General features: G+C 42.1%; 1 protein-coding gene across 1 annotated transcript in view; it reads right to left on the bottom strand.

Moving 5' to 3' along the window:
- The window catches only part of pde8b (phosphodiesterase 8B), a 155077-nt gene that overhangs the window by 8867 nt on the left and 120444 nt on the right, over positions 1 to 25766 (bottom strand). Inside the window, 5 exon segments of the mRNA XM_034192259.1 lie at positions 5641 to 5769; positions 8303 to 8470; positions 13722 to 13860; positions 14121 to 14338; positions 18584 to 18782. Coding sequence (XP_034048150.1) covers positions 5641 to 5769; positions 8303 to 8470; positions 13722 to 13860; positions 14121 to 14338; positions 18584 to 18782 — 853 coding nt within the window.

Below are 25766 nucleotides of genomic sequence, written 5' to 3'. Positions count from 1 at the left end.
TACACCGGGACCCATTTAAACCTGCACAAACTGAGACAATGCGGATAAAGAGTTTTGTCCAGGACAGGATACGGACAGGTAGTGTGAGCAGGAAGCAAACCCAGGTCTGTATATTGGTTGCATAACATCTATCCCACTGATACATTTTGGAACTGTGGTGGCCAAGTGGTTAGTGTGCGTGTTTTCAGAGCAGAAGGTTCCCAATTCAAGACCGCCCCTGTCAATTCTACACATAATGTGGATTTGCGTCAGAAAGGGCGTCCGGTGTAAAACTTGTGCTAAATCAACATACTGGTCCATATATCAGATCTGTTGTGACGTCCCTGAGGGACAAAGGGAGAGAACCTGAAAGAACTTACTTAAACATCACAATGGAAATTAAAACCAATCAAGACGTACTCAGTGTTTACGGTTAAAAAGATTAATTTAAGAATTCAGAAATGACTGGCATTTGTGTAGAAAGTGTTTCCAATTTCAAAGACCTTAAGTCTTTGAAATTGTTCTATAGCTTCATGATAAAGTGGCATAGAGGAGGATTTAATTTTTTAAAGAGAAGACTTGAAAGTTCAGCTACACTTTGCCAGAAGTCACATCAGAGATGCAAGCCTAGATTTGATTTGTTTTGTTGGAAGAAAATTCTTCTCTGCTTTACTCCACTATGAAGCTAAGAGTAGTGATGTAAAATTCAAAACTTGCACTATGTGTAATTTATCCAGTCATAGCCACAGAAGCCTATAACTTGCTCTGGGTTGTCTGGGTGTGTTGGTGGCTTTCCTCACTCGTCTCCTTCTTTGCACAGTCCCTTATGCCCTGTCACACATGGTAAGAATGTGCAGGAACCAGGCAAACACAGCAAAAATGGCCATAATCCGGACGCAGTCGGGAGGGAAGGAGGCGTGTAGACTGTGGGCGTCCAGATTACCTCCACACCTGCACGATCGCATCCAAAGTGTATTTAGACAACAGTCAGATGACACAGAATGCTGGCAGATGGACATAAAAGGTGCTGCAGGCTGCCTGATGTCCAAACGTCTGGATGGCAAACACGGGACCAGAGTGGGGCGGAGCGCTGTTTCTTCCTTTGCACAGTCCCTGCCGATACTGAACATCGGACTACAACCAATGTATGGACCGAACTCACGCCATATGTGTCCAAGCTGATGTCGGTGCTGTCACTCACTTAACTCTCATGCAGTCACATCTTCGCTCGTCCTCTCCTTCCCAGAGCTCACTGACCTCACGTGTGTGTCCGTACGTAGAACAGGCGCTGAAATGATGAAATGATCGCTCAGTGTCTGTGTGTGTGTTCATAAGGTCCAAATGAGCCTCTACTCGTGCGCGTGTGTGTAGTGTCCAGTGGCTGACCGCTGTCAGCCACTGGACACCTTTTGCTGTTATATTTTGCTGTGTACTAAACTTTGTTGCGTGTGCGCCACAGTCAATCAATCAATCAATCAATCAATTTTTTTTTTATATAGCGCCAAATCACAACAAACAGTTGCCCCAAGGCGCTTTATATTGTAAGGCAAGGCCATACAATAATGATGTAAAACCCCAACGGTCAAAACGACCCCCTGTGAGCAAGCACTTGGCTACAGTGGGAAGGAAAAAACTCCCTTTTAACAGGAAGAAACCTCCAGCAGAACCAGGCTCAGGGAGGGGCAGTCTTCTGCTGGGACTGGTTGGGGCTGAGGGAGAGAACCAGGAAAAAGACATGCTGTGGAGGGGAGCAGAGATCGATCACTAATGATTAAATGCAGAGTGGTGCATACAGAGCAAAAGAGAAAGAAACAGTGCATCATGGGAACCCCCCAGCAGTCTACGTCTATAGCAGCATAACTAAGGGATGGTTCAGGGTCACCTGATCCAGCCCTAACTATAAGCTTTAGCAAAAAGGAAAGTTTTAAGCCTAATCTTAAAAGTAGAGAGGGTGTCTGTCTCCCTGATCTGAATTGGGAGCTGGTTCCACAGGAGAGGAGCCTGAAAGCTGAAGGCTCTGCCTCCCATTCTACTCTTACAAACCCTAGGAACTACAAGTAAGCCTGCAGTCTGAGAGCGAAGCGCTCTATTGGGGTGATATGGTACTACGAGGTCCCTAAGATAAGATGGGACCTGATTATTCAAAACCTTATAAGTAAGAAGAAGAATTTTAAATTCTATTCTAGAATTAACAGGAAGCCAATGAAGAGAGGCCAATATGGGTGAGATATGCTCTCTCCTTCTAGTCCCCGTCAGCACTCTAGCTGCAGTCAGCCACTGGACACCTTTTGCTGCTGAACTGTGCTGGCAGTGGATCAAGCTTCCCCACGCATGCCCATTCCAATAAACTTCCAGTCTGTTTCAGCTCCATTGTGGTTGAGTGAAAAGGCAAAATTTTAAAAACTGTCACCATCCAAATACAACCCCAATTCCACTGAAGTTGGGATGTTGTGCAAAATGTAAATAAAAACAGAATCCAATGATTTTCAAATCCTCTTCAACCTATATTCAACTGAATACACCACAAAGACAAGATATTTAATGTTCAAACTGATAAACTTTATTGTTTTTGTGCAAATATTTGCTCATTTTGAAAATGGATGCCTGCAAAAGGTTTCTAAAAGCTGGGACAGTGGTATGTTTCCCACTGTGTTACATCACCTTTCCTTCTAACAACACTCAATAAGCGTTTGGGAACTGAGGACACTAATTGTTGAAGCTTTGTAGGTGGAAATTCTTTCCCATTCTTGCTTGATGTACGACTTCAGTTGTTCAAACAGTTTCGGGGTCTCCGTTGTCGTATTTTGTGCTTCATAATGCGCCACACATTTTCAATGGGCGACAGGTCTGGACTGCAGGCAGGCCAGTCTAGTACCCGCACTCTTTTACTACAAAGCCACGCTGTTGTAAACACATGCAGAATGTGTCTTGGCATTGTCTTTCTGAAATCAGCAGGGACGTCCCTGAAAAAGACATTGCTTGGATGCAGCATGTGTTGCTCCAAAACCTGGATGTACCTTCAGCATTGATGGTGTATCACAGATGTGTAAGTTGTCCATGCCATGGGCACTAACACACCCCATACCATCACAGATGCTGGCTTTTGAACTTTGCACTGGCAACAATCTGGATGGTCTTTTTCCTCTTTTTCCAGAGGCTTTTGGGGGATGCGCCTTTTATACCCAATCATGAGTGTCCTCAAGTTCCCAAACGCTTATTGAGTGTTGTTAGAAGGAAAGGTGATGTAACACAGTGGGAAACATACCACTGTCCCAGCTTTTTTGAAACCTGTTGCAGGCATCCATTTCAAAATGAGCAAATATTTGCACAAAAACAATAAAGTTTATCAGTTTGAACATTAAATATCTTGTCTTTGTGGCGTATTCAATTGAATATAGGTTGAAGAGGATTTGCAAATCACTGTATTCTCTTTATAATTTACATTCTACACAACGTCCCAACTTCATAGGAATTGGGGTTGTACATGCCAGTTTTTCTTTTTAGTGAAAGTGACTTGATAATCTGTGTGTGGGCTGATTGGCCGTCATCCTCAGTTCAAATTTACTGCTTCAGTCCTTAGAAGGACATATTGCTGGATGGTTTGTCTTTTGTTTGGACGCTTTAGGTCATCGGGGGACTTTTCACAATAGAGAAGGGTCAATCACAAGGTTTGAAGGCCAGTAGTCAAACATTTATGTCCACAGCAGAGACACATGAGACCGTGTGCATTTGGTTCTGTGTCCATGAGTTTAAACAGGCTCATATTATGCAAACATTTTTTTTTAAGTCTACCTCTACATCTGAATATGTTCAGATTTTCATGTAGACACTATTCCTATTTACAAAAAACAGCTGAAACCAAATTTTAGTTCTGAATCAACTTGTTCCGTGATGTATGTCACAGACGACCATGTCCGGTCTCCTACTTGTACCGTGAGACACACCTACTGAGTCCACACACCCTGCGGGAGGAGGACAGACCCCTTCGGACAGGGGGCGTGTCCACCAGGAGCTGGTTTCCATATAAAGTAACAGGAAACAGCCACAGGTCATTTCCTAATGACCTCTTTTTTTTCTTCCAAATTGAGGACACATTCCATCACCTCAGAGTCTTTGGGGTACATCTGGCTAAAAACTTTACTGTCTGTCAGACATCAGGGGCCTCATTTATAAATGATGTGCATGTACCAAAAGGATGTGCAGGCCTTTTTTCACACGCAAAGGAAGAAGTATTTCCATACAAGAAAATGATCAAACCTAGAATCCAGTGTGCCTTCTGGCAAACAGTAGCTTCTTTTTCAGAAAATCAGTCTCTGTTAAGCTCCACACTGGAGCTGTGTTGTTAGTGATGGAACAGTCAAAAGGTCCACTTTGTACAATTTCACTGGCTATACCTCCCTTCTTGGTTGTCGCGGTTGTCTTGGTGGCTTCCCTCACCAGTCTCTTTGCAGAGTCTCTCAGTTTTGAGAAGTGCCTCCTCCAGACAGATTTACCACACAGTACATACTCTATGTACGTCATAATAATTGATGCAAATGACGTTCAAGACATATTAGTGATTTGGAATGTTCATGGTATCCATCCCCTGAACATGACAAAAGAAAACTGAACAAAAATGTGATGATTTATTAATATAATCCTATATTTAATCTGTTCTATGCTTATGGGATCTGAAAAGGAAGGACTATGGCTGTGTTGCAATTCAGCGCCTGCACAATTCTAAGGCACCTAATCGGCGGCCACTAATAAGGGGCGCAACCAGGCCATACCATTATGAAGACTCCTTGGAATGCCGCTGATGTGTGCAGCCTTCTTTCCCTTGAAAATGAAGGACACAACAGGTGTATCCCACAGCCCAAGCAATCCCAGCTGACAGTCCTGTGGGAAGACGGATGTGAGGAAAGCTTTCAAGTATCAAGACCTTGCCAAGCAGTGTAGGGACAAAGGATGGCAGGCCTGGCTGTTCCCAGTTGAGGTCGGTTGTAGGGGTTTTCCGGCTCAGTCTGCGTGGCAAACCCTCACAGTTTTTGGGATAGCAGGAAAGGAAAGGAAGAGAGCTGTTCCTAGTTTGGGGGAGGCGGAGCAGAAAGAGCATCATGTTGGCTTTGGAATAGGAGGGAGGAGATGAGCTGGGGGCCCGAGAAGATGAGCAGTGATTGGTCACCACTGCCGGACCCGCCAGCTGAGGGCCGCTGTGGTTCAGGGTTGAAACCGCCCAGTGAAAGTCGGATGCCACCTGATGACATCTTCTCCTGGCTACAGTCATACAGGTGGGACTGGAATAAGTAGCATCAACGCAAAAGAGTTCGACAGCCATGATTTTTTTTTTCTTTTTCTTTTAATCCACAAGACAAAACTGTCTTGTATTATTGTAAATAAGTAATGTTCATATGTAAAGTACTGGAAAATTATTACTCAGAGATTATGCCAACTACACTCGCTGGTCACGTGCAGGTGTCAAGGTTGGCAGGTGACATGTTAGGGGCGGGACAAACTAACATAACATGATGGCATTATTTGAGAAGTCGTCATGGATGTATGAACACACGGGAACAAAAAAAAGATCTAAACCTCAAGTTTCATGCAGGGAAATGTGAGGACTAAATGGACATGAAGCAGCACGCAGCAGCAGAATACAGAAAAGAAGATTGATGCGCTCACCGTCCAGGCATCAAACATATCAGTGATGAAGTAGTCTATGAATAGAGAGCTGAGATTTGGGCACGCTGCAGGTGTTCCTGTCGAACACGGCATCACCACCGGCAGGCCCTGTCTCTTCTCCTCATCGGTCTGCAGCACAGCAACACAGAGACACGCAATAAACCAGCAGTGGTGGAAGAAAAATCATAGGCAAAACAAACAAAAAAAGTGTTCCGTTTAAAAAAAAAAAAAAAAAAAGCCTTCCTGTGCTTAAAGCTTAAAGCTGACGTGTGCCAAAAAAACACTCAAGAAAGTAAAAGCAGTTATTTTGCTGAAATGTACAGCAGTTTGGTCAATGTCGGTGAGTGATGTTTGGTTTTTTTTGCTCCCATATCCTCTGTAGCACCTTTACAAAGTGGTCGGTAACTATTTGTAAATAATGACTTAATAACGTGTGTCTAATTTTAAAAATGGACACGCGATTTAGTGTTGGAGCTGGGTGTTGTGTGTGTGTGGGGGGGGGGGGTGGGGCTAGGGGCACCACCAGGGATTTTGGGCCCCATGAAAGAAATCTTACTGGGCCACCCCGAATATTATTTTGTCCAGTATTATAATTGTATTAAGGGCCTCTCTGCGCCCCTGTCAATCATTGGCCCCTAGAATCCTTCTCCTTATTCTCCCCTTTTCGGCACCCCTGGGTGGGGGTGCCTTAACCCCCTAATTAAGGCTCCCTCCACAACAGCAACAACAAAAAAGAAAGTAAAATCAACACTTTTGGGAGGGATGTCGCACAAAAATTCATAGCTCCTTCTTACAATACCAAGAATACATACCCAGAAGAGTCTTGTAATATGATTTCAGACACGGACTGTAGATTTCTTAACCTTAGCTGGAACCCTCGTCTGCCTGCTTCACTCCCATCTTTGCTACGACTCGTTTAAATCTATTGTCCAGTTTGTGGTGCAAACCAGGTAAGTAACTATTTAGCTTGATTAATAAACTTTGTTTTTTTATAGATAAAATGATCTATAGGTCCAAACTCCTCCTGCAGTGTTTGCCACTTTAAAGTCAAAGGCAACATCAAAGTGAAATTTATTGTCAATCAGACCATGTAACAGTAATTAATTACACAGAAGATCAAAATTGCATTTCCCCAAACTCCAATGCGCAAGTATAAATTTAAGTTATAAAACATAGTAGTGCATAAACATCAACAAAAAACACAAGATAAACAGACAGCGGGCACACACTACCTTTTGCAGAATATTCATGTGCCACAAGAGTAGTCAATTATGAGGTGTGTGACTGAGGTGCAATAATAAAAGGTTGCAAAATGCAGAATAGCAGCATGGACATACATAACGTAAACATATATGTTCTTGCACCTATTCAAAGAGCATTGTACAGACATGCATGTTTTTGTGCATATACAGGGCAGCAGTGATGCCGGTAACCGCGTTAGGTAGTAAGTAATCAGATAAAGTTCTTTCTCCAAGTCACTGTGCATTACTATTATTTTTGCATTGTGGGTCGATAGCAGCATTAAACTTGGTCTGTAGGCAGGAGGTTGGGGTTCGAGTGAATTGCCCACTTTAAGCGAGCTGTGAGCTTTTCATCCAAGGTTTTCTGCAACAGCTACGACTCGTCCTCAACTCTTAAAGCACAGTGACACCAGCACACCAGCACTGAGCTTTACAAAGACATTTTTATGCTTTTTTTCTCCTTTATTTAGAATTCTGAGCTGAGCCGCTCCGTATCTGCTCCCTAAAAACAGCTGATCCTCCGCGACACGTCAACAACTAACACTATTTTCCACTCAAATGCACCTAAACTCTCTTTCTGAGGACCACATGATGTGAAAACACAATAAAACTTTTTACCTGTAAATCTGGTCATGTTTTCTGCATAAATAAATGTTATCCATTCTTTGTGCTCAAACACCAAAGCAGGGGCGAATACAGATGGAATGGGGGCGTGGGGCAGGGATGCCCCCCCCCCACAACACCCCTAGGTTAAAGGTCCAGTTTTGAAGCCTTTTTTTACTACAACTACTAATACTACTTATAATAATAATAATTTTGACAAAGTAAAATGTTTAGAGAGAATTTAAATGTTAGATAAATGTTAGAAAGAATTTAATAGTTACATTTATAAACAATGTAGGTTAGAAATTGCAAGTTTTACTGTTACAGTGCTGTCAACAGTTAAATATGAGGTCAGAAAGAGGTCTTTATTTACTTTTTATAAAACAAGTATTTATTTTCATTGAAGTCAAGAAAGGGTGACTATAAAGTGAGTTTTGGCAAAACAGGTATCATTGTCATGTTGAGGTGGCAGAGGGTTGTTGTCAACACCCGGGTAAAGTAACTAAAAAAGTAACCAGTAATCTAACTTAGTTACTTTTACAATTGAGTAATCAGTAAAGTAACTAAGTTACTTTTTCAAAGAGTAATCAGTAATTGATTCCTTTTTCAAAGTAACTGTGGCAACACTGCAGGGCAGTGCACAGACACTGAGTTTAACAGTCGGTTGGTCTCTGTGGATGTAGGGGGTTTCATGTTTATGGGATTTTTCGCCAGTGAGTTAAGTAGTCTGATGTTCTGTGAGGGAAAAGCTGTTCCTAAGTCTGGTATCGACAGTATCAATCTGGCAAAATGAGTTCAGTGTTGCTTTTTAACCACACCTGTGCAAAGTACTCCTCAGAGATCCGTCCCGCCCACTCAATGCAGAGCTCCAGTGGCCTGCAGGGGTTCGACACATCTGCACACTTGATCAGCATCCTCTTGATCAGTAGCCGGTTCTCTGGAGAGTTTCTGAAATTTGCCTGACCTTCACAGTCAGTGTTCATGGTCTGAATGAGGTGGGGTGGGGGGGGGGGACAAACAAAACATCAGTACCTCTGTATGTCATCAGTCTTATGTCATATGAACATTATATGCAGTGCTTCGCTGGGAGATGTTTTTATTTAAAATTGAACTGGAGAGGTGCTCTGTAGAGTGCATTCCTCCACCAAGGTGTGTTTGCCCCTTGAACTATCTTATCCCCAACCAACATTCCCTGTGGATAACAAGGGGGTTACATTTTCACCTGTTGTTGGTGTGTTTGTTTATTTATCAAAACAAACTGACCAGCTTTTATGAAACTTGGTGGATGTCCAGTGGCATAGACTATGAAGTATTCGTTAGATTTTGGGCGGTGGAAATCCTTCCAGGGGAAGAGCTGGGAGGTTACCATTTGTCAGAACTGCATGATAGGGTGCTTTCTGCACATTGTACGTTTGTCATTGACCTCAATGAAGAACAATGTACTGGGTGAAATTTTGCACTGGATGATTTCATTATAGAAAGAGGAAGGTTGTTTGGTAGAGAGTGGATTAGTTGTAGCTTTTGTCAGAATTTTGCCTGTCTATCCAGCCATCCATCCATTTTCTTAACCGACTTACTCCAGTTAAGGGTCATGAGAGGAGCCTATTCCAGTGGTCAATGGGCCAGAGGTGGGGTACACCACAGACAGGACGCAACTGTATGGCAGCATGCATATAGCGTAGCACACATATAAACAAACTCGAGTCACCTCACACCTATGACCAATTTAGAGTCACCATTTCACATAACCTGCATGTCTTTGGAGGGAGCCCACACAAACACAGGGAAAACATGTAAACCCCACACAGATAGCATCAGGTCCAAAGCAAACCTGGGACTTTCTCACTGTGAGGCAACAGTGCTAATTACTTAGCCACTGTGCTGCCAAAGTTTTAGCCTTTTTCAAGAGAAATACAATGCATCTGGAAAATATTCACAGTGCTACATTTTTTCCACACTTTGTTATGTTACACCCCATAAAAACATTAAAAAGTCTTTTTTTTTTTTTTTTTTTTTGCAAATTTATTAAAATAAAAAACTAAGAAATCATATGTACATAAGTATTCACAGCCTCTGCTCAGTACTTTGTTGATGCACCTTTGGCAGCAATTCCAGCCTCAAGTCTTCTTGAATATGATGTCACAAGCTTGGTCCACCTATCTTTGGACAGTTTGGTCCATTCCTCTTTGCAGCACCTCTCAAGCTCCATCAGGTTGGATGTGGAGCGTTGGTGCACAGACATTTTCAGATCTCTCCAGAGATGTTCAGTCAGATTCAGGTCTGGGCTCTGGCTGGACCACTCAAGGACATTCACAGAGTTGTCCTGAAGTCACTCCTTTGATATCTTTGCTGTGTGTTTAGGGTCATTGTCCTGCTGAAAGATGAACCGTCGCCCCAGTCTGAGGTCAAGAGCGCTCTGGAGCAGGTTTTCATCCAGGATGTATCTGTACATTGCTGCATTCATCTGTCACTCAATCCTGACTAGTCTCCCAGTTCCTGCTGCTGAAAAACATCCCCACAGCATGATGCTGCCACCACCATGCTTCACTGTAGGGATGGTGCCTGGTTTCCTCCAAACATGACGCCAAAGAGTTAGTCTTTGTCTCATCAGACCAGAGAATTTTGTTTCTCCTGGTCTGAGAGTCCTTCAGGTGCCTTTTGGCAAACTCCATGCGGGCTGCCATGTGCCTTTTACTAAGGAGTGGCTTCTGTCTTCTGGAAGGTTCTCCTCTCTCCACAGAGGAATGCTAGACAGAGTGACCATCGGGTTCTTGGCCACCTCCCTGACCTACCACAGTAACATCATCGTCAAGTTTGCGGACGACACCTCAGTGGTGGGTCTCATCTCCAGAGAGGATGAGTCTGCCTACAGGAACGAGATGCGGCAGCTAATAGGGTGGTGCAGGGAGAATAACCTGCTCCTCAACAGCTCAAAAACCCAAGAAGCCTGATAATAGACTCAAGAAGAAAAAAAAATGACATTACACCATTGATTATCAGCGGGGACTGTGTGAGGTGGCAGACTTTCGCTTCCTGGGAGTCCACATCCAGGAGAATGTGTCCTTGGAGCGTGAACACCCTCTGAGTTGCTGAAAAAGGCCCCAGCAGAGACTGCACTTCCTGAGGGTGCTCAGAAAAAACAACATCACACAGAAACTGCTGGTGTCATTTTACCAGTGCTCCACAGAGAGCATTCTGACATGTTGTTTATGTGTGTGGTGCACCAGCTGCACAGTGGCTCAGAGGAAAGCGCTCCGAGGGTCAAACAACCACGGCCCAGAAGATCATCAGCTGCCCTCTCCTCACTCTAGAAGATCTGCCACCGTTCCGCTGCCTCAAAAAAAAAAAAAAATAGCCAAGAATATTATAAAGGATATCTCACACCCTGGACACTCCCTGTTTGATATATATATATATATATATATATATATATAATATATATATATATTAATATATACTATATATATATATTATATATATATATATATATATATACAGTGAGCAAAAGCAACAGTGAACACCACAGGGTGTGCAATACTTAACACCCTGTGGTTTTGCAAGTTCTCCCACTTAGAAATCATGGAGGGTCTGAAATTTTCATCTTAGGTGCATGTCCACTGTGAGAGACATAATGTAAAAAAACAAATCTGGAAATCACAATGTATGATTTTTTAATAATTTATTTGTATGTTACTGCTGCAGATAAGTATTTGATCACCTACCAACCAGCAAGAATTCTGTCTCACACAGACCTGTTAATTTTTCTTTAAGAAGCCCTCTTATTCTGCACTCTTTACCTGTATTAATTGCACCTGTTGAACTTGTTACCTGTATAAAAGACACCTGTTCACACACTCAATCAATCACACTCCAACCGTCCACCAAGACCAAAGAGCTGTCTAAGGACACCAGGGACAAACTGTAGACCCTGCACAAGGCTGGGAGGACTACAGGACAACAGGCAAGCAGCTTGTAGAAGACAACAACTGTTATGATTATTTATTAGAAAGTGGAAGAACACAAGATGACTGTCAATCTCCCTCGGTCTGGGATTCCATGCAAGATCTCACTTTGTGGGGTAAGGATGATTCTGAGAAAGCTCAGAACTACACAGGAGGACCTGGTCAATGACCTGAAGAGAGCTGGGACCACAGTCACAAAGATTACATTAGTAACACATGATGCTGTCATGGTTTAAAATCCTGCAGGGCAGCAAGGTCCTCCTGCTCAAGCCAGCACATGTCCAGGCCCGTTTGAAGTTCACCAGTGACTATCTGTATGATCCAGAGGAGGCATGGGAGAAGGTCATGTGGTCAGATGAGACCAGAATAGAGCTTTTTGGAATCAACTCCACTTATCATGTTTAGAGGATGAGAACAACTCCAAGAAAACCATCCCAACCGTGAAGCATGGGGGTGGAAACATCATACTCTGGGGGTGCTCTTCTACAAAGAGGACAGGACGACTGCACCGTATTGAAGGGAGGATGGATGGGGTCATGTATTGCGAGATTTTGGCAAACAACCTCCTTCCCTCAGTAAGAGCATTGAAGATGGGTCATGGCTGCGCCTTCCAGCATGACAATGACCCCAAACACACAGACAGGGCAACTAAGGAGGGGCTCCGTAAGACAATTTGGGACATGCCTATCTCGGCTTTCAGTGCTTACCAGTCGAGTGAGTATAAGAGAAATTGTGGAGAGCTGGACATGTCCCAACTTGTCGTCTGGCACTCCGAAACAGAGGTATTCCTTTGTCTCGCTCCATCAGCGACTTGGTCGTGACACGCAAAGCCTCCACGCAGCTTTCCATGACAAAATCTCTTGTTAAAAGTGAAATCTGCCGGAAAATGGCTGATGTCCAGCTCTTGTGATAACCAGAGAAATTGCACACGACGGTCCCGGCTCCACACAGCCATCCGTTTAGAAATGATGTGGTGGTTTCTGCCTCGTCATCGCAGCTCGGAGTGCGGCGTGCCAAGCGCCATTGTGGGCTGTCCTTAAAGCTGTAGTAACACTCCTTATTCTCTGTGAAGCCCGTAAAATTTTCACCGAAAGCCAGATAACTTTTTTGAATGGTTTCCAGCTGCCTGTCTCTAACAGTTTCTGAAAAAAGTCTGATGGAAAAAAGCCCAAATCATTCCGCCATTTCATGACAATGAAAATCCGATGAGGGAGCTGGACCACTCCTCCCCCAAGGCGTGCTCACAGGCGAATGACGCAACCGACAGGCGTGGAAAAACTCACGCATGTGCACGAAGGTTCAAGCTTGGCTGATGTAAAAACATATGAATCAATCCATATAGTTTTTGAAAAAAATAAAAGGACCGTTACTTTATGGACAGACCTCGTACGTATGAGTTACGTGCGTTTTTTTAAATTTTTAACAAATTTGCAAAAATAAAAAAATCTTTTCATGTTGTCATTATGGGGCACTGTGAGGAGAATTTTGAGGAAAAAATGAATTTCATCCATTTTGAAATAAGGCTATAATCAAATGTAGAAAAAGTGAAGCGCTGTGAATACTTTCTGGGTGCAGGGTCGTCTCAGTGACCTAACATATGATTTTGCACTCAGTGACTCCATGATATAATTAATATGCACACCAGGTCACTGTTGTGGTACTACGCCTTTGCAATAGGTTTGCTGAGTTTGGGCTCAGGGGCGTTGGAGATATAGTGGCAAATGCAGATTGTATTGCCTGCCTATTGCAAATTGGCAAAGGTGTGCACTGCTCCAAGTGCACCTCTAACATGGTGATAAAGTGACGATAATTAGTGTGGTTGAAAGTAAGTAAATCCTCTGTAGGCACTGAGCCCCACTGGTGCTGTTGTATATCTCTGGATTCTGTACCATGAAGCAGATGAAAGTTTCCTCTAGACAGGACGCCAATCCAACACAGGTTACTTCTCCAGCCATTATGGTAACTATTTACAGATAGGTGGATTCGGACAGTGCAGATGCATGAGTAGGAATCAATCCCAGTTCTACATATTGGTGTCCTATCTCCTTATCCACTCATCCATCTGCTACCTGTTAACAAAAGTGGAGGAAAAATATCCTGGATCCAAATCTGCACCAAAATGAATCGGTCTCTTTTCTTGAGCCATATTCCCCTCCTGTACTAAGTGTGATAAAGACTGGTCCATACATTTTTGAGTAATCTTGGTGAGAAATCAACCGGCTGCCACAGGCGTAACCACGGCGTCCTTAGTTCAGTACTAAGCGGACACACTTACAATTGAGCTGCTGTCTTCTATGGCCCCCGTTGGCTTGTTGATGCTGTTGACAAACTTGCTGACGTGCTCAAAGTGCCTGGTCATTTCTGTGGCCAGAACCATGTCGATGATGGCCTGCCGCAGAGTTCGGAACTGATTCCTGTCAACAGTGATGTACAGAAAAGGATTCTAATGATGCTGCTAACCAACCACAAGACAGCATCAATCAATACCTAAATGGAAACAACGGGGACAGTTTCTACAGTAGAAAGGACAGCACGTTCAGTTCATGCGGTTCACAGGAAAACCGATCTGTGTGCACGACTACAGTAAATACTATTCATGATAAGGGAGAATTTGGTAGAAGAAGCCCTTTAACTATAGCAAGTGAAGGAAACACTGCACTGATCCACCACTGACCTTTCAATGGTCTTGAAGATGTTACTCTTGCTGTCTCGGCTGGTGAGCTGAAAGGTGAGGGCGGCGTGGTGGCTTTCGAGCACGGCTGTGTCATTGTAGAGGATCGCCAGTTCACTGCCAGCGTTGCACAGGAACGAGTTGGTCCTCCCTGGGTGGTCCACATCGTGTACCGTGGCTGCTATCAAGGCCGCCACCTCATCCAGCTGGTCCAGATTGCTCTGAACAGCACAGGGACAGACTTCTGTCAGTACTGACACACGTGAGGTCATCCACTGAACATTAAGCTTCATGAAGCTATTCATGCAGTCACCCAGGCCTGTCAAAGATTTATTTATTTATTTATTTTTCCCCAGTGTGGTTGGAGGTACGGTACAATAGATTTCATCATTACAGCAACTGTTTCAAATAGGGTACCAGACATTTTGAAAAGAGAATAGTTCTCTAAAATTTTTATGTCAGGTTTCACTACAGTGAATCACTTTCAAAAGCAACTGTTTCATTTAACATTTCAGGCGTTTCAAAACAATCATTTTCTGAAACATTTTTTATGAGTGTTTCGAAACAGTGACTCATTTCTTGAAGCAATTGGGTTTTTTCCCAGGTTTTGGGTGTTTCAATACAACCTTTTTTTGAGTGTTATAAAACATCAAATGATTTTATTAACAAAGAAGTCCAAACTGTCCACAATATGAATCATTCAATCATTTTGAAATGGTGACTAATTTTGTGAAATGCTTGTTTTATTTGCTGTTTTGAACATTTTAAAACATTGAAGCATTTCCTTCAGTTAATGTTTCATTTAGTGTTTTGTGCATTTTGAAACAACACATCATTGTGACAGGATTGTGTCATGTATTTTGAAACACAATCTGCAGAAGTAACTCTTCCATCTTTGACATTGTCCATACAGTTAGGTTCATAAATATTTGGACACTGACATATTTATTATCTTAATCGTCTGTCCTAACATTTCAAAACTGAAAGCAAATAATGCATCTGAAGTGTAAAGGTAACCTCAAGAACAACTTTTATTGTCATTGTATTTCGTTGTAGGAATATGTACATAGAAATTTGTCCTCTGTGTTTAACTCATCCTAATTGCAGCCCCTCTGTTTTGTGCAAACCTGATCCCATCAGAAGCTAATCGGAGTAGGTCCTGATCAGTACTTCGATGGGACACCTCTTAGGAAGAACCAGGGTTATGTGTATTTCTCTACATAACAGTGGAATTGTGTAAGGAAGGGCATCCGGCATAAAACATGTACCAAACCCCAAAGTGGAGCTGTATTATTTTTGCTGTAGCGACCCTGGATAAAACGGGTGCAGATGAGTGTTAAACAACATTTAACCATTCTTAACCACTAGGAGCAGGGCAGCCACCATGCAGTGCCGGAGAGTAACTCCAGATGTAGAGATCCAAATGAAAATGTTTTTGAAAGTGAGAGGAAACCTATGTAGGCACAGGGAGAACATGCAAACTTCACACAAAGGAACTGGGCACGAGTGGAACTGAACCCACGAGGCAAGAGTGCAAACAGACAGAAGGATAGACAAAAGGATGGACAAAAGGACAACTTCTCTTCACAATCACAACTTATAGTTGCGAATTATCATTATGCTATGTGATTATTATAATTACTTAGCCTTAACCGGGGAGGGGGTCTGAGACATGTTTTGTCCCCTCTTTACAATGGGGTACTCAGGTCAAAGCAGTTTCAGTCTTTTGTTCATGGTAATGAGTTATTGACATCATCAGGAGAGTCGTCAGGAGAGGCATCAGTCTCATCGTTATGAGGGACAGCTGCCCTGACATCAGGAGGGTGCTAACTAGAGCACAATAGGTGCTAATTAGAGCAGTGATTCTCAACCTCGATCGTCAGGGGTGCCGTGGGCAATTATCAAATATCACCATTATCGGGTGTATGTGCTGTAATAGTGTGGCAGATGGTGTAATGCTCTTTTATTCCAATAGATGGTAGCAAAGCGTGCAGTAGCGCTGAGCCGTGTGCCGACAAGGAGGCGTGATCGCCATTTTAATTCCGGGCAAGTTAGTGATTTGTGTGCATAGAAGTTCACTTAGTCTCGTCAAGAAACAGGTGGAATATGCCGGAAAGCTGCGCATGTTGGCAAAGTCACAAACGCAGGAACAAGGGAGACAATATGTCCTTCCATAAGTAGTTTTGGTTATTGTTGTCACTTTGTCCATGATATTTGGATGATAAACAGCTGTATGTTTCCTGCTGTACCTGTCTCACCCGATGACACGGATCATTAATTTCACTTATGTCTAGTTGATATTTTCCACTGCTCGACCAATGTCTAGTTAAAATTCTTGTCGTTACGACTAAAAATTGTTTGACAAGACTGGGGAGTGTTTTTTTTTTTTTTTGCACCTTAAAATAATGAGATTAACGACCTGCGCTGTGCTGCCACACACAGAGATGTGCACACACACACCGCTGACTTCATGAATGAAACTCGGTCAATAAAGGATAATTGTGTAAAAATATAATATATATAAATGTATTGTAATGGTTTTAGGAGCCGCGCTGCGTTGAACAGCAGCAGCTCAGTCGAGCAGCGTAGCTTAACAGCACAGATCCGTGTAACTTTCAACACTAATATTTGTGAATGTGTGTGTGTCAGAGTAAGTTTAATACTTTCCTGACATAATTTAATGTAATTTAATTTTACTGGCTCGATATCCAGGACAAAATGGCATTTTAACATGTATTTTGCGAGCATTTTTCTGAGTGTGTTCAGTTGCGAATCTCCATTGAAAATGTATTAACATCCGGGTACTTCATCAATATTTTGCCTGGTTAGGATACGTCATGTCGCTGTCCATGAAGGGACGTTTTCGTTTAGTGTGCAGCATTGGGACTGCGCTCTCTAGTTCTTATATACAGCTCCATGACTATAGTATACTATGTTACGTCATATCTGTACTGCACGTGTTGCTAACGTGCTAACGCACCGCGTAGAGACAGTCGAGTTAGTGGGGTGTGACACGTGACACATGACAGTGGTGTGCCGCAGGATTTTGTAAATATAAAAAGGGTGCCGCGGCTCAAAAAAGTTTGAAAATCACTGAATTAGAGCAATTGTTAGTCACTAGCCAATAGCAGTTTGCCTCTCGGTAGGAGGGGTTTGGTTAGGTTTAAAACTCCAGCTTTTGCTGGCTTCTGTTATTCTTCACAAGAGTCAAGACAGAAGTCAGACTACTAGAGCAAGAAATTTCACTGAGGAAACTTCTGTGATTAGAAGTGAAGCATCCTCACATCAAGCAACCCAGTCCAGTCGAAGATTCAAGCTTCTCTACTATGGAAACCACCTGGACAACTGAGAACCTTCACAGAAATTTTAATTACTAGTAAAAACCCACTCTAAGGACGGTGTGTGTGTGTGTGTGTGTGTGTGTGTGTGTGTGTGTGTGTGTGTGTGTGTGTGTGTGTGTGTGTGTGTGTGTGTGTGTGTGTGTGGTGTGTGTGTGTGTGTGTGTGTGTGTGGGACATTATCATTATCGTCTGCTATATACTGTCATACTATTATAGTATATATATATAATATATATATATATATATATATATATATATATATATATATAGTTAGATTGGCTCTCAGCTTTGTGTCAGCTTTGGACTGTATATATTTCATTTAATTATATTTTGAGGACAAGACATTCTCCCTGTTAGACAGATCTCCTCCAAATTTACCACTCAGCTTCAACTCAGCCTCAGAAAGCTCATACCACAAGTTTCTTGTGCGTTGTACACTCTTTCAAAATATGTGTGTATAACGAACTTTACAAATGTGTTAGGCACAGGTATTGGATCTACAACTTCACAAATAATGGAAAGTTGCTATGTAACATTAATAAATACATAAAACTAAAAAAAAGCCAGTGTGACTTATTACTGCCATTAAAATACATCAATTCTTTGAAGAGGTCTGTAATTTATGTGCTTGGAACTACATCTACAAATAAATCAAGTTCTTTTAAAATTTGAATCATTAGTTTATTTATTGATTGTTTTCATGTAATGAATCCAAAAAGCAATTTCACATTTGACTTTTGTGGAAAATTCCAATTACATTTTCAATTGTCCCACTGATTAAACACAACAACAAAAAACACTGCATTTCAAAACCAGTATAGGCATTCTACGGTGTGTATATTGGTCGGTAGCACAGTACTATGTGCAGTATATGTTGACAATTGCAAAAAATATTTAGTTCAAAAAAATCTGATTATGATATTGCTTGAATACTTTGTAAAGAGAAACCTGAGGATTGTAGTGTTCTGAACGCTTTAGGAAGACTCAACCCAATAATAAGCTCGACCACAGTAAAACATTTTTAGTTTTTCAGCTGATCATGAATGCAACGCTTTCTGAAACACAGCTTTTTGTGAAGGTCGAAGTGTAAGTGTGCCACCTTTCCATCGTGCATCTCTTTCTAACCTTGACTCTCTCTTTGCGTAGGAAGTAGGCCGTGGCATGCAGTACGTCTGCAGCATGTGTGGAATTATGGTAGGAGTTAGACGAGTGATAACTGGCCTCCATGAGCTGCAGCCATGAGCGCAGCGTGGCCTCTGAGCAGTTCAGGAACTCACACACTCCAAAACTTGTGAAGATCTTGAGCCCAAGGTAAGTGAGTGGTCTGCACAGGGTCACACAAAAGACTGAGTGAGCAGACAACAGGAATGTAAATGTAAAAGCGATTTTATTTTCCCCAACTGTAACCTTCGCTGTGCCACAAATACAGTATGGTTGAATCATTCATATTTTTGTATGAATTACTGTGGACTGGAAAAAATGGAAATGGTAAAAAAAAAAATTGCCCTTCACACTTTTGAGAAAACTGATGCTGTCAGTGTAATGCCCAACTATTTAACAGATTTTAATGCTTTTATTTATTTATAAATGTGACTAGATTTTGGTTGTGAACCCGAATAAAGATTGGAGAATGTCTTCAGTCATTCTCTTCCATTGAGCCACGTGATTTGTTTCAGTTTTCGCTGTGATCTGTCTGAATCTTGGTCTGAATCAGAATTTGTAAATGATTTTAAAATGTCTTTGCCTCTTTATGATATGCCAAATCTTAAAATATTAATGTGGGAGACATCTGCTTGTGAAAACACTGTGAAATAATTTAGAGTTTTCTTCTGGATCTGACAGGCAGAATTACATGTTTATAGATCAGGTCAGAGCCGCCTGATCGGTCAGGTTCTGAGGTCATGCTGTGCTGTATGTTGCCAGATCATCAGCCCATGGAACGTCCTTAGGTGATCCCTGATATCTGCTCAGGTACAGTAGTGTTCAGAATAATAGTATTGCTATGTGACTAAAAAGATTAATCCAGGTTTTGAGTATATTTCTTATTGTTACATGGGAAACAAGGTACCAGTAGATTCAGTAGATTCTCACAAATCCAACAAGACCAAGCATTCATGATATGCACACTCTTAAGGCTATGAAATTGGGCTATTAGTAAAAAAAAGTAGAAAATGGGGTGTTCACAATAATAGTAGCATCTGCTGTTGATGCTACAAACTCAAAACTGTTATGTTCAAACTGCTGTTTTAGCAATCCTATGAATCACTAAACTAGTATTGTATAACCACAGTTTTTCATGATTTCTTCACATCTGCGAGGCATTAATTTTGTTGGTTTGGAACCAAGATTTTGCTGGTTTACTAGTGTGCTTGGGGTCATTGTCTTGTTGAAACACCCATTTCAAGGGCATGTCCTCTTCAGCATAAGGCAACATGACCTCTTCAAGTATTTTGACATATCCAAACTGATCCATGATACCTGGTATGCGATATATAGGCCCAACACCATTGTAGGAGAAACATGCCCATATCATGATGCTTGCACCACCATGCTTCACTGTCCTCACTGTGAACTGTGGCTTGAATTCAGAGTTTGGGGGTTGTCTCACAAACTGTCTGCGGCCCTTGGACCCAAAAAGAACAATTTTACTCTCAGCAGTCCACAAAATATTCCTCCATTTTTCTTTGGGTCAGTTGATGTGTTCTTTGGCAAATTGTAACCTCTTCTGCACATGTCTTTTATTTAACAGAGGGACTTTGTGGGGGATTCTTGCAAATAAGTTAGCTTCACACAGGTGTCTTCTAACTGTCACAGCACTTACAGGTAACTCCAGACTGTCATTGATCATCCTGGAGCTGATCAATGGGTGAGCCTCTGCCATTCTGGTTATTTTTCTATCCATTTTGATGGTTGTTTTCCGTTTTCTTCCACGCGTCTCTGTTTTTTTTGTCCATTTTAAAGCATTGGAGATCATTGTAGATGAACAGCCTATAATTTTTTGCACCTGCGTATAAGTTTTCCCCTCTCCAATCAACTTTTTAATCAAACTACGCTGTTCTTCTGAACAATGTCTTGAACGTCCCATTTTCCTCAGGCTTTCAAAGAGAAAAGCATGTTCAACAGGTGCTGGCTTCATCCTTAAATAGAGGACACCTGATTCACACCTGTTTGTTCCACAAAATTGACGAACTCACTGACTGAATGCCACACTACTATTATTGTGAACACCCCCTTTTCTACTTTTTTTACTAATAGCCCAATTTCATAGCCTTAAGAGTGTGCATATCATGAATGCTTGGTCTTGTTGGATTTGTGAGAATCTACTGAATCTACTGGTACCTTTTTAGTCACATAGCACTACTATTATTCTGAACACTACTGTACATGTTATCGATCGTTATCTCTCTGTGCTAACTTGCTTTCGTCCTCACACTGATCTAATGTTTTCTGGTTGTTTTTCTACCCTCAGAGAACTATTTGTGTCTCTTTGCTGTTTCTTTCCCATTGCACTTTGTGCAGCCCTTTCTGGGTGTGGATTTCTGGTTGTGCATTTTCGCTCAGAGCAGCCTCGTGGTTTCTCTTTATGGTTTTGTTGTCCTTCCTTCACTCCTGCATCATTCTCCGTGTCAGGGTTTATTGTTCTGCATTTCCTATGCTCTCTCTCTTGCTCCCACCACAATCTCTAGTTATCATGTTCTTTATTCCACAGGGCACAATGTGCTGGTGTCTCTTCAGTTGTACATTTTGTTTCATACACTCTGCTGCTTTTGCGTTATTGTTTCACATTTGTGTCTTTCTTCTTTGTGTCCTTAGTATTTCTTTCCATGTCCCCTTGGTGATCTCAGTTTCATATTAGTTCCTTTTTTTTTTATTTTGGCCCTTTGTTATGATTTGCTGTTGTGGTTTTCATATGTGTCACTACACATATGTGAAGGTTTATTCCTTCATTCTGCTAGGTATCAGTGCTTGTGCCTTTAATTGCAGAGTGGCTGTTAAAAGTGGCTGTTAGTGAGAATTCCTCTGTGTAATCTCTAGTGTGTATATCTCCCAGTTTTCCTGTGTGTATCCCTACATAAACATCATATTGTTCCAGTTACTTCTGTGTTTGACCTTGGCTAAGTATTGTGACTTCTGAGTTTTTGTTTAACATCCACTGATACTGTTGCCAATATTTTTAGATCGCCTGTTGCTATTGAATTTTGCTTGATATTTTTTTGCATCTGAGTTTTGTTTTACATCTCAAGGACACATTAGTTAGTTTCCCAGTGTTTCAAGTGAGTATTATAAGTGTTACGGAGACTCTCGTGTTTTGACTTTTGCAGTGCTTCTTGAGTTTTTGAAGTTGCCTACCATCTCAAGGAAACTTAGTTATTTTTTTGGACTGCTATTTTGATACTGACCTTTGCACTGGATGTATTAAATCCCTCCAACATTACTATTTTTGGCTCCCCTTGTGTTTTTGACTTGAACATAATTTATCCATCTGCTGTGTTCCTGAGAGATTATCAAGTCATGTCTTTCGAATGTCTCTGGGGAAAGTTCCAGCGACTGCAGAGAATCATCTGCTGACCACAGGAAAAGTACTACTGACAGCTGGAAAAGACAATGTGTTACAGTGTACTGATACTTAGCCTGGAGTTTTGTAGAGAGAAGCACACTGATTGGACTCCTGTGTTTTTGACCCTCCTGAAAGTAATACCTCAGATATCTGCTGAAGCAGGTAACACATGTCTGTTCAGTTGTTGGAGTCCTCAACACTGAGGCACTGGCGTGGTGGATCATGCTCAGGAACGTGTGCCACACGGCCGTAGTGTCAGTGTTACTGTTCCTTCACAGTGCAAGTGTTCTGCTTCTGCTTGTGTCTGCTTTGACACAAAACACAATAACCGCTGGACCTCAATGATTCTCTGGCGTGACCTAACACCAAAGACGTCCAGTTGTCACTTTAAGTCCAGTGGTTAACGTCCACCTTTCAAAACCAAACACCAAGACCAGAAGCTCTATGAATCTAAAGACTTGGGCCTCTTCCGAAAAACCTCATAACTTCAATAATTCTTTCTACCTGTCTTTTGACATTATAGACAGAGCTGCTGGAGACATAAACATCACTGCTGAGATGAGTAAGTCTGTCAAAATGTTTGACACATAAGCTCTGTTTTAATGACTGAGTCCAGAAGGTCATTAAAAGCCTGGCTCTTCAACATTAAGGTCACCCAAATCATTGGACTGCACAACTGTACCCAAAACCCAGTCATTGCAAGCAAGAATACAACCCAGAGTGGCTTCAGAGTTCACTGTGAAGAAATCATAGACTCTGCTTCCACGCCCACACTGACAGCACCTGTGTAAGCTGCCTATGGGCACCTTGACACTTGCAAGAATTTGATCCCCGCGCTGCTGTGCAAGTCATCGTGCCAGTGTGTCCCGCATATTCCTTCCACGCTTTGTCCGGTTTGATGCGAGGGTATATCAAATAAACATTTCGTAGCCGATGACGCATTTTCTCTCAGAACTTGGCTGATGAAACCATCTTTCATCACTCCTAGAATCACAGAGAAATTATCTCCAGCTGCAGGTTGTCTCGTGCGCATCGTGTGGTGCATTTGGAATCTTGTCTCAAAGGTAATTGTAATGGATTGATAAAACAGTTGTGTTGTTATTCCTTCTTATGAGTTAGATAATGCATCTGTAAAGTTATGTTTATTATAGATGTAACATCTCATCATAATCTGATTTCAGGTTCAGATGCCCTGCGCACAGTGACACTCAGTGACAAGCAGTGTTTTGCGAATAGATTGCGCAATGTTCAGGACTAGTTCATGAAATTAATGCGTGCCAGAAATTTTGAACTTTTCAAAATTTTCTTTGCCCCCTGGCACACAGCCGCACACAACTCACATACAGTTTACAACAAGTTTACTCATTGGCACGTAAGAATGTGTGGCAGAGCGTGGATCAAATTCATGCAGTGTCAGTGTGGCTTATGACGTCCAGTCATAAGGGATATTGAATTCTCAGTATCCCACAAAACTGCCCAATCAACTCAGGCAAATGCAAACTAGAAACATTCATCATGAAATGCCCCGCACGCAATATTATTTTCCTTGCAAAGTGCAGTAATATGTACTTGTATAGGGTGGGTATTTGGTTTAAGCCTTATGTGTTTGATGTAAACTGGGATATACAATGAAAAAATTGGAGATTGGCATAATATTTATTTAGCGGATGTGACAAACAGTGACCATAAAAAGTCGGTCACGGTCGCCAGCCTTCAAAACAAATGCAACCACTGGTGACCTTGAAACGGCCTTCCAACCCATGTGAAGTACTCCTTAATATTGCAGCTTCTTTCATTCAAATGTACTCATCATTTGGAGATACTCTGCTGAAAATCTAATTAACCAACAAGTGAACTGCAATGAAAACAATCAGTCTTTGGTGGATGTACTTAATCAGTTATAAAGTAAAATATTAAATGGCATTAAAAAGCCTGGAACGTCTTAATATCGTGAAGAACTGTTGGTAGTTGAGCAAACAAAACAAATTAGTTGTGTATATTTCCAGGAGCTATTTGTTGTCATGTTTCTGGGCTCCACAATAGCACTGGTCCGATGGCCCGGCGGCCTTTTTTACATGTTCCGGGCCACCACGGGCCAGTGAAGTTCATATTTCACTGGCCCGTATGGGCCAGTAAGAATTAAAATTGCTTTGGGCAGATTTATTAGTCTAATGCCGCGTTCACACCGGGCGCGATCAGATGCTACAAATTCACGGGGGTCGCGTGGCAACGGACGCGCCTCCTTCACCCGGTGTGTCGTTCTGCTTTTGCTGCGAAAATTCGCCCCGGTGCGTCATCAAATAGGAGGAGCTTCCATTCAGCTCGCCGGCTCCGGTTGTCAGTCAAGTTAACATGACGGACCTTGATCACATGGAGCGAGTTGTTGTGGAAAGCTGACAAACGTCATGAGACGTTCCCAATTCAGGCAGTATCATTATTTGCTGCAGGAGCTGCGTCTGGATGATGGCTGTTTTCAGCGGTCCTTCTGCCTCTGCAGGACCCAACTTGAGGACCAACTGTCCCGTTCACGCGCGCACATGTAAACAATTAAAAAAAAAAGAAAAAGAAACTCCGCTCCCGCTGCTGTGGGGCTGCTGCTCCTCCAAAAACTCTTGTCATAGTTGTGAAATAAAGGACAAAAGAGACATACGTCCTGCTCACAGGCTGCTACCAGAGACAGGACATGTTGCACCACTTCGGCAATGAAGTGCAGACAAACTTCGTCTGCAGGCGCATCTTCTGATGTGGCGCAAATTTCGCTTCAACATCGACGCGTCATTTTCGCTTAAGCAAGATCGAGCGCAGTGAATATTACGAATTTCTTGAAACCTCCTGCCCCTGGGCAGAAACCAGGAAAGCAAAGGAAAGAACAGCTATCACCCTCAAAACAAGCACAGAAGAGGAAGGCTGCTGATGCTGAATATGAGAAGAAAAGGGTGAGGAAAACTTGGCAAACTTCCTGGAAGAAAAGACGGCCATGGCTGGAGCGTGATGAGGAGAGTGAGGTTGTCTTCTGTGGAACTTGTAGGGCCATGCCAGAATATGCTAACAAGTAAGTATAAATATCCCATGTCCTGGTAGACAATGTGGTATGATTTCATACGCCAGTTTAAAAGTCTAATCAGTATGCCCTTGTGGAAACCCCACGGTGACAACATTAGCAAGGGAACTTGGTTTATGAAATTTAACATATTAATTTTGTAAATGATCAAGAAATAAATTTATTTTTGTATTAATGTCTGAGTGTTGAAAAAATTCCTATCAGTTACCTACCGACATTTTTTTCAAGGTTTACTCACTTTAAGGTTTTTATCATGTAGTATAAGAATTTTGTGTTTGTTTTCAAGTGTTTTTACATTAAGGAAACCCAATTCTAATGTCTGAGTGTTGATTTAAAAAATTCTTATCAGTTACCCCCCGGTTCGGCACAGGCGTGAAAGTATGGGCCAGTGATATTTTCATCCGGGCCAGTAACTTTCAGATTCTACTGGCCCTGCGGGCCAGTGCATAAATTGCCTTATTGTCAAGCCCTGTGTTTGTAAATAAAGTGGTAGAATGTGGCAAATTGTAACTTGCAGACAGCAGATGGCGCCAAAACGTCATGGAGAAATAGGCATGATAGGCATGTAGGCATCCTCCAAGGCATGTACCCACCAAATATGAAGTTTCTACAAGCAAAAGGTGCCGACCTACGTTGTGACAAAGGATTTGACAGTTTGACACTGGTGACCTTGAAAAGTAGGTCAAGGT

Source organism: Thalassophryne amazonica, chromosome 17 (genome assembly GCF_902500255.1).
Source record: "Thalassophryne amazonica chromosome 17, fThaAma1.1, whole genome shotgun sequence".
In the NCBI taxonomy this organism is placed as follows: domain Eukaryota; kingdom Metazoa; phylum Chordata; class Actinopteri; order Batrachoidiformes; family Batrachoididae; genus Thalassophryne; species Thalassophryne amazonica.
The sequence above is the reverse complement of the archived record's forward strand: the minus strand, read 5'-3'. Positions and strand labels throughout refer to the sequence as shown.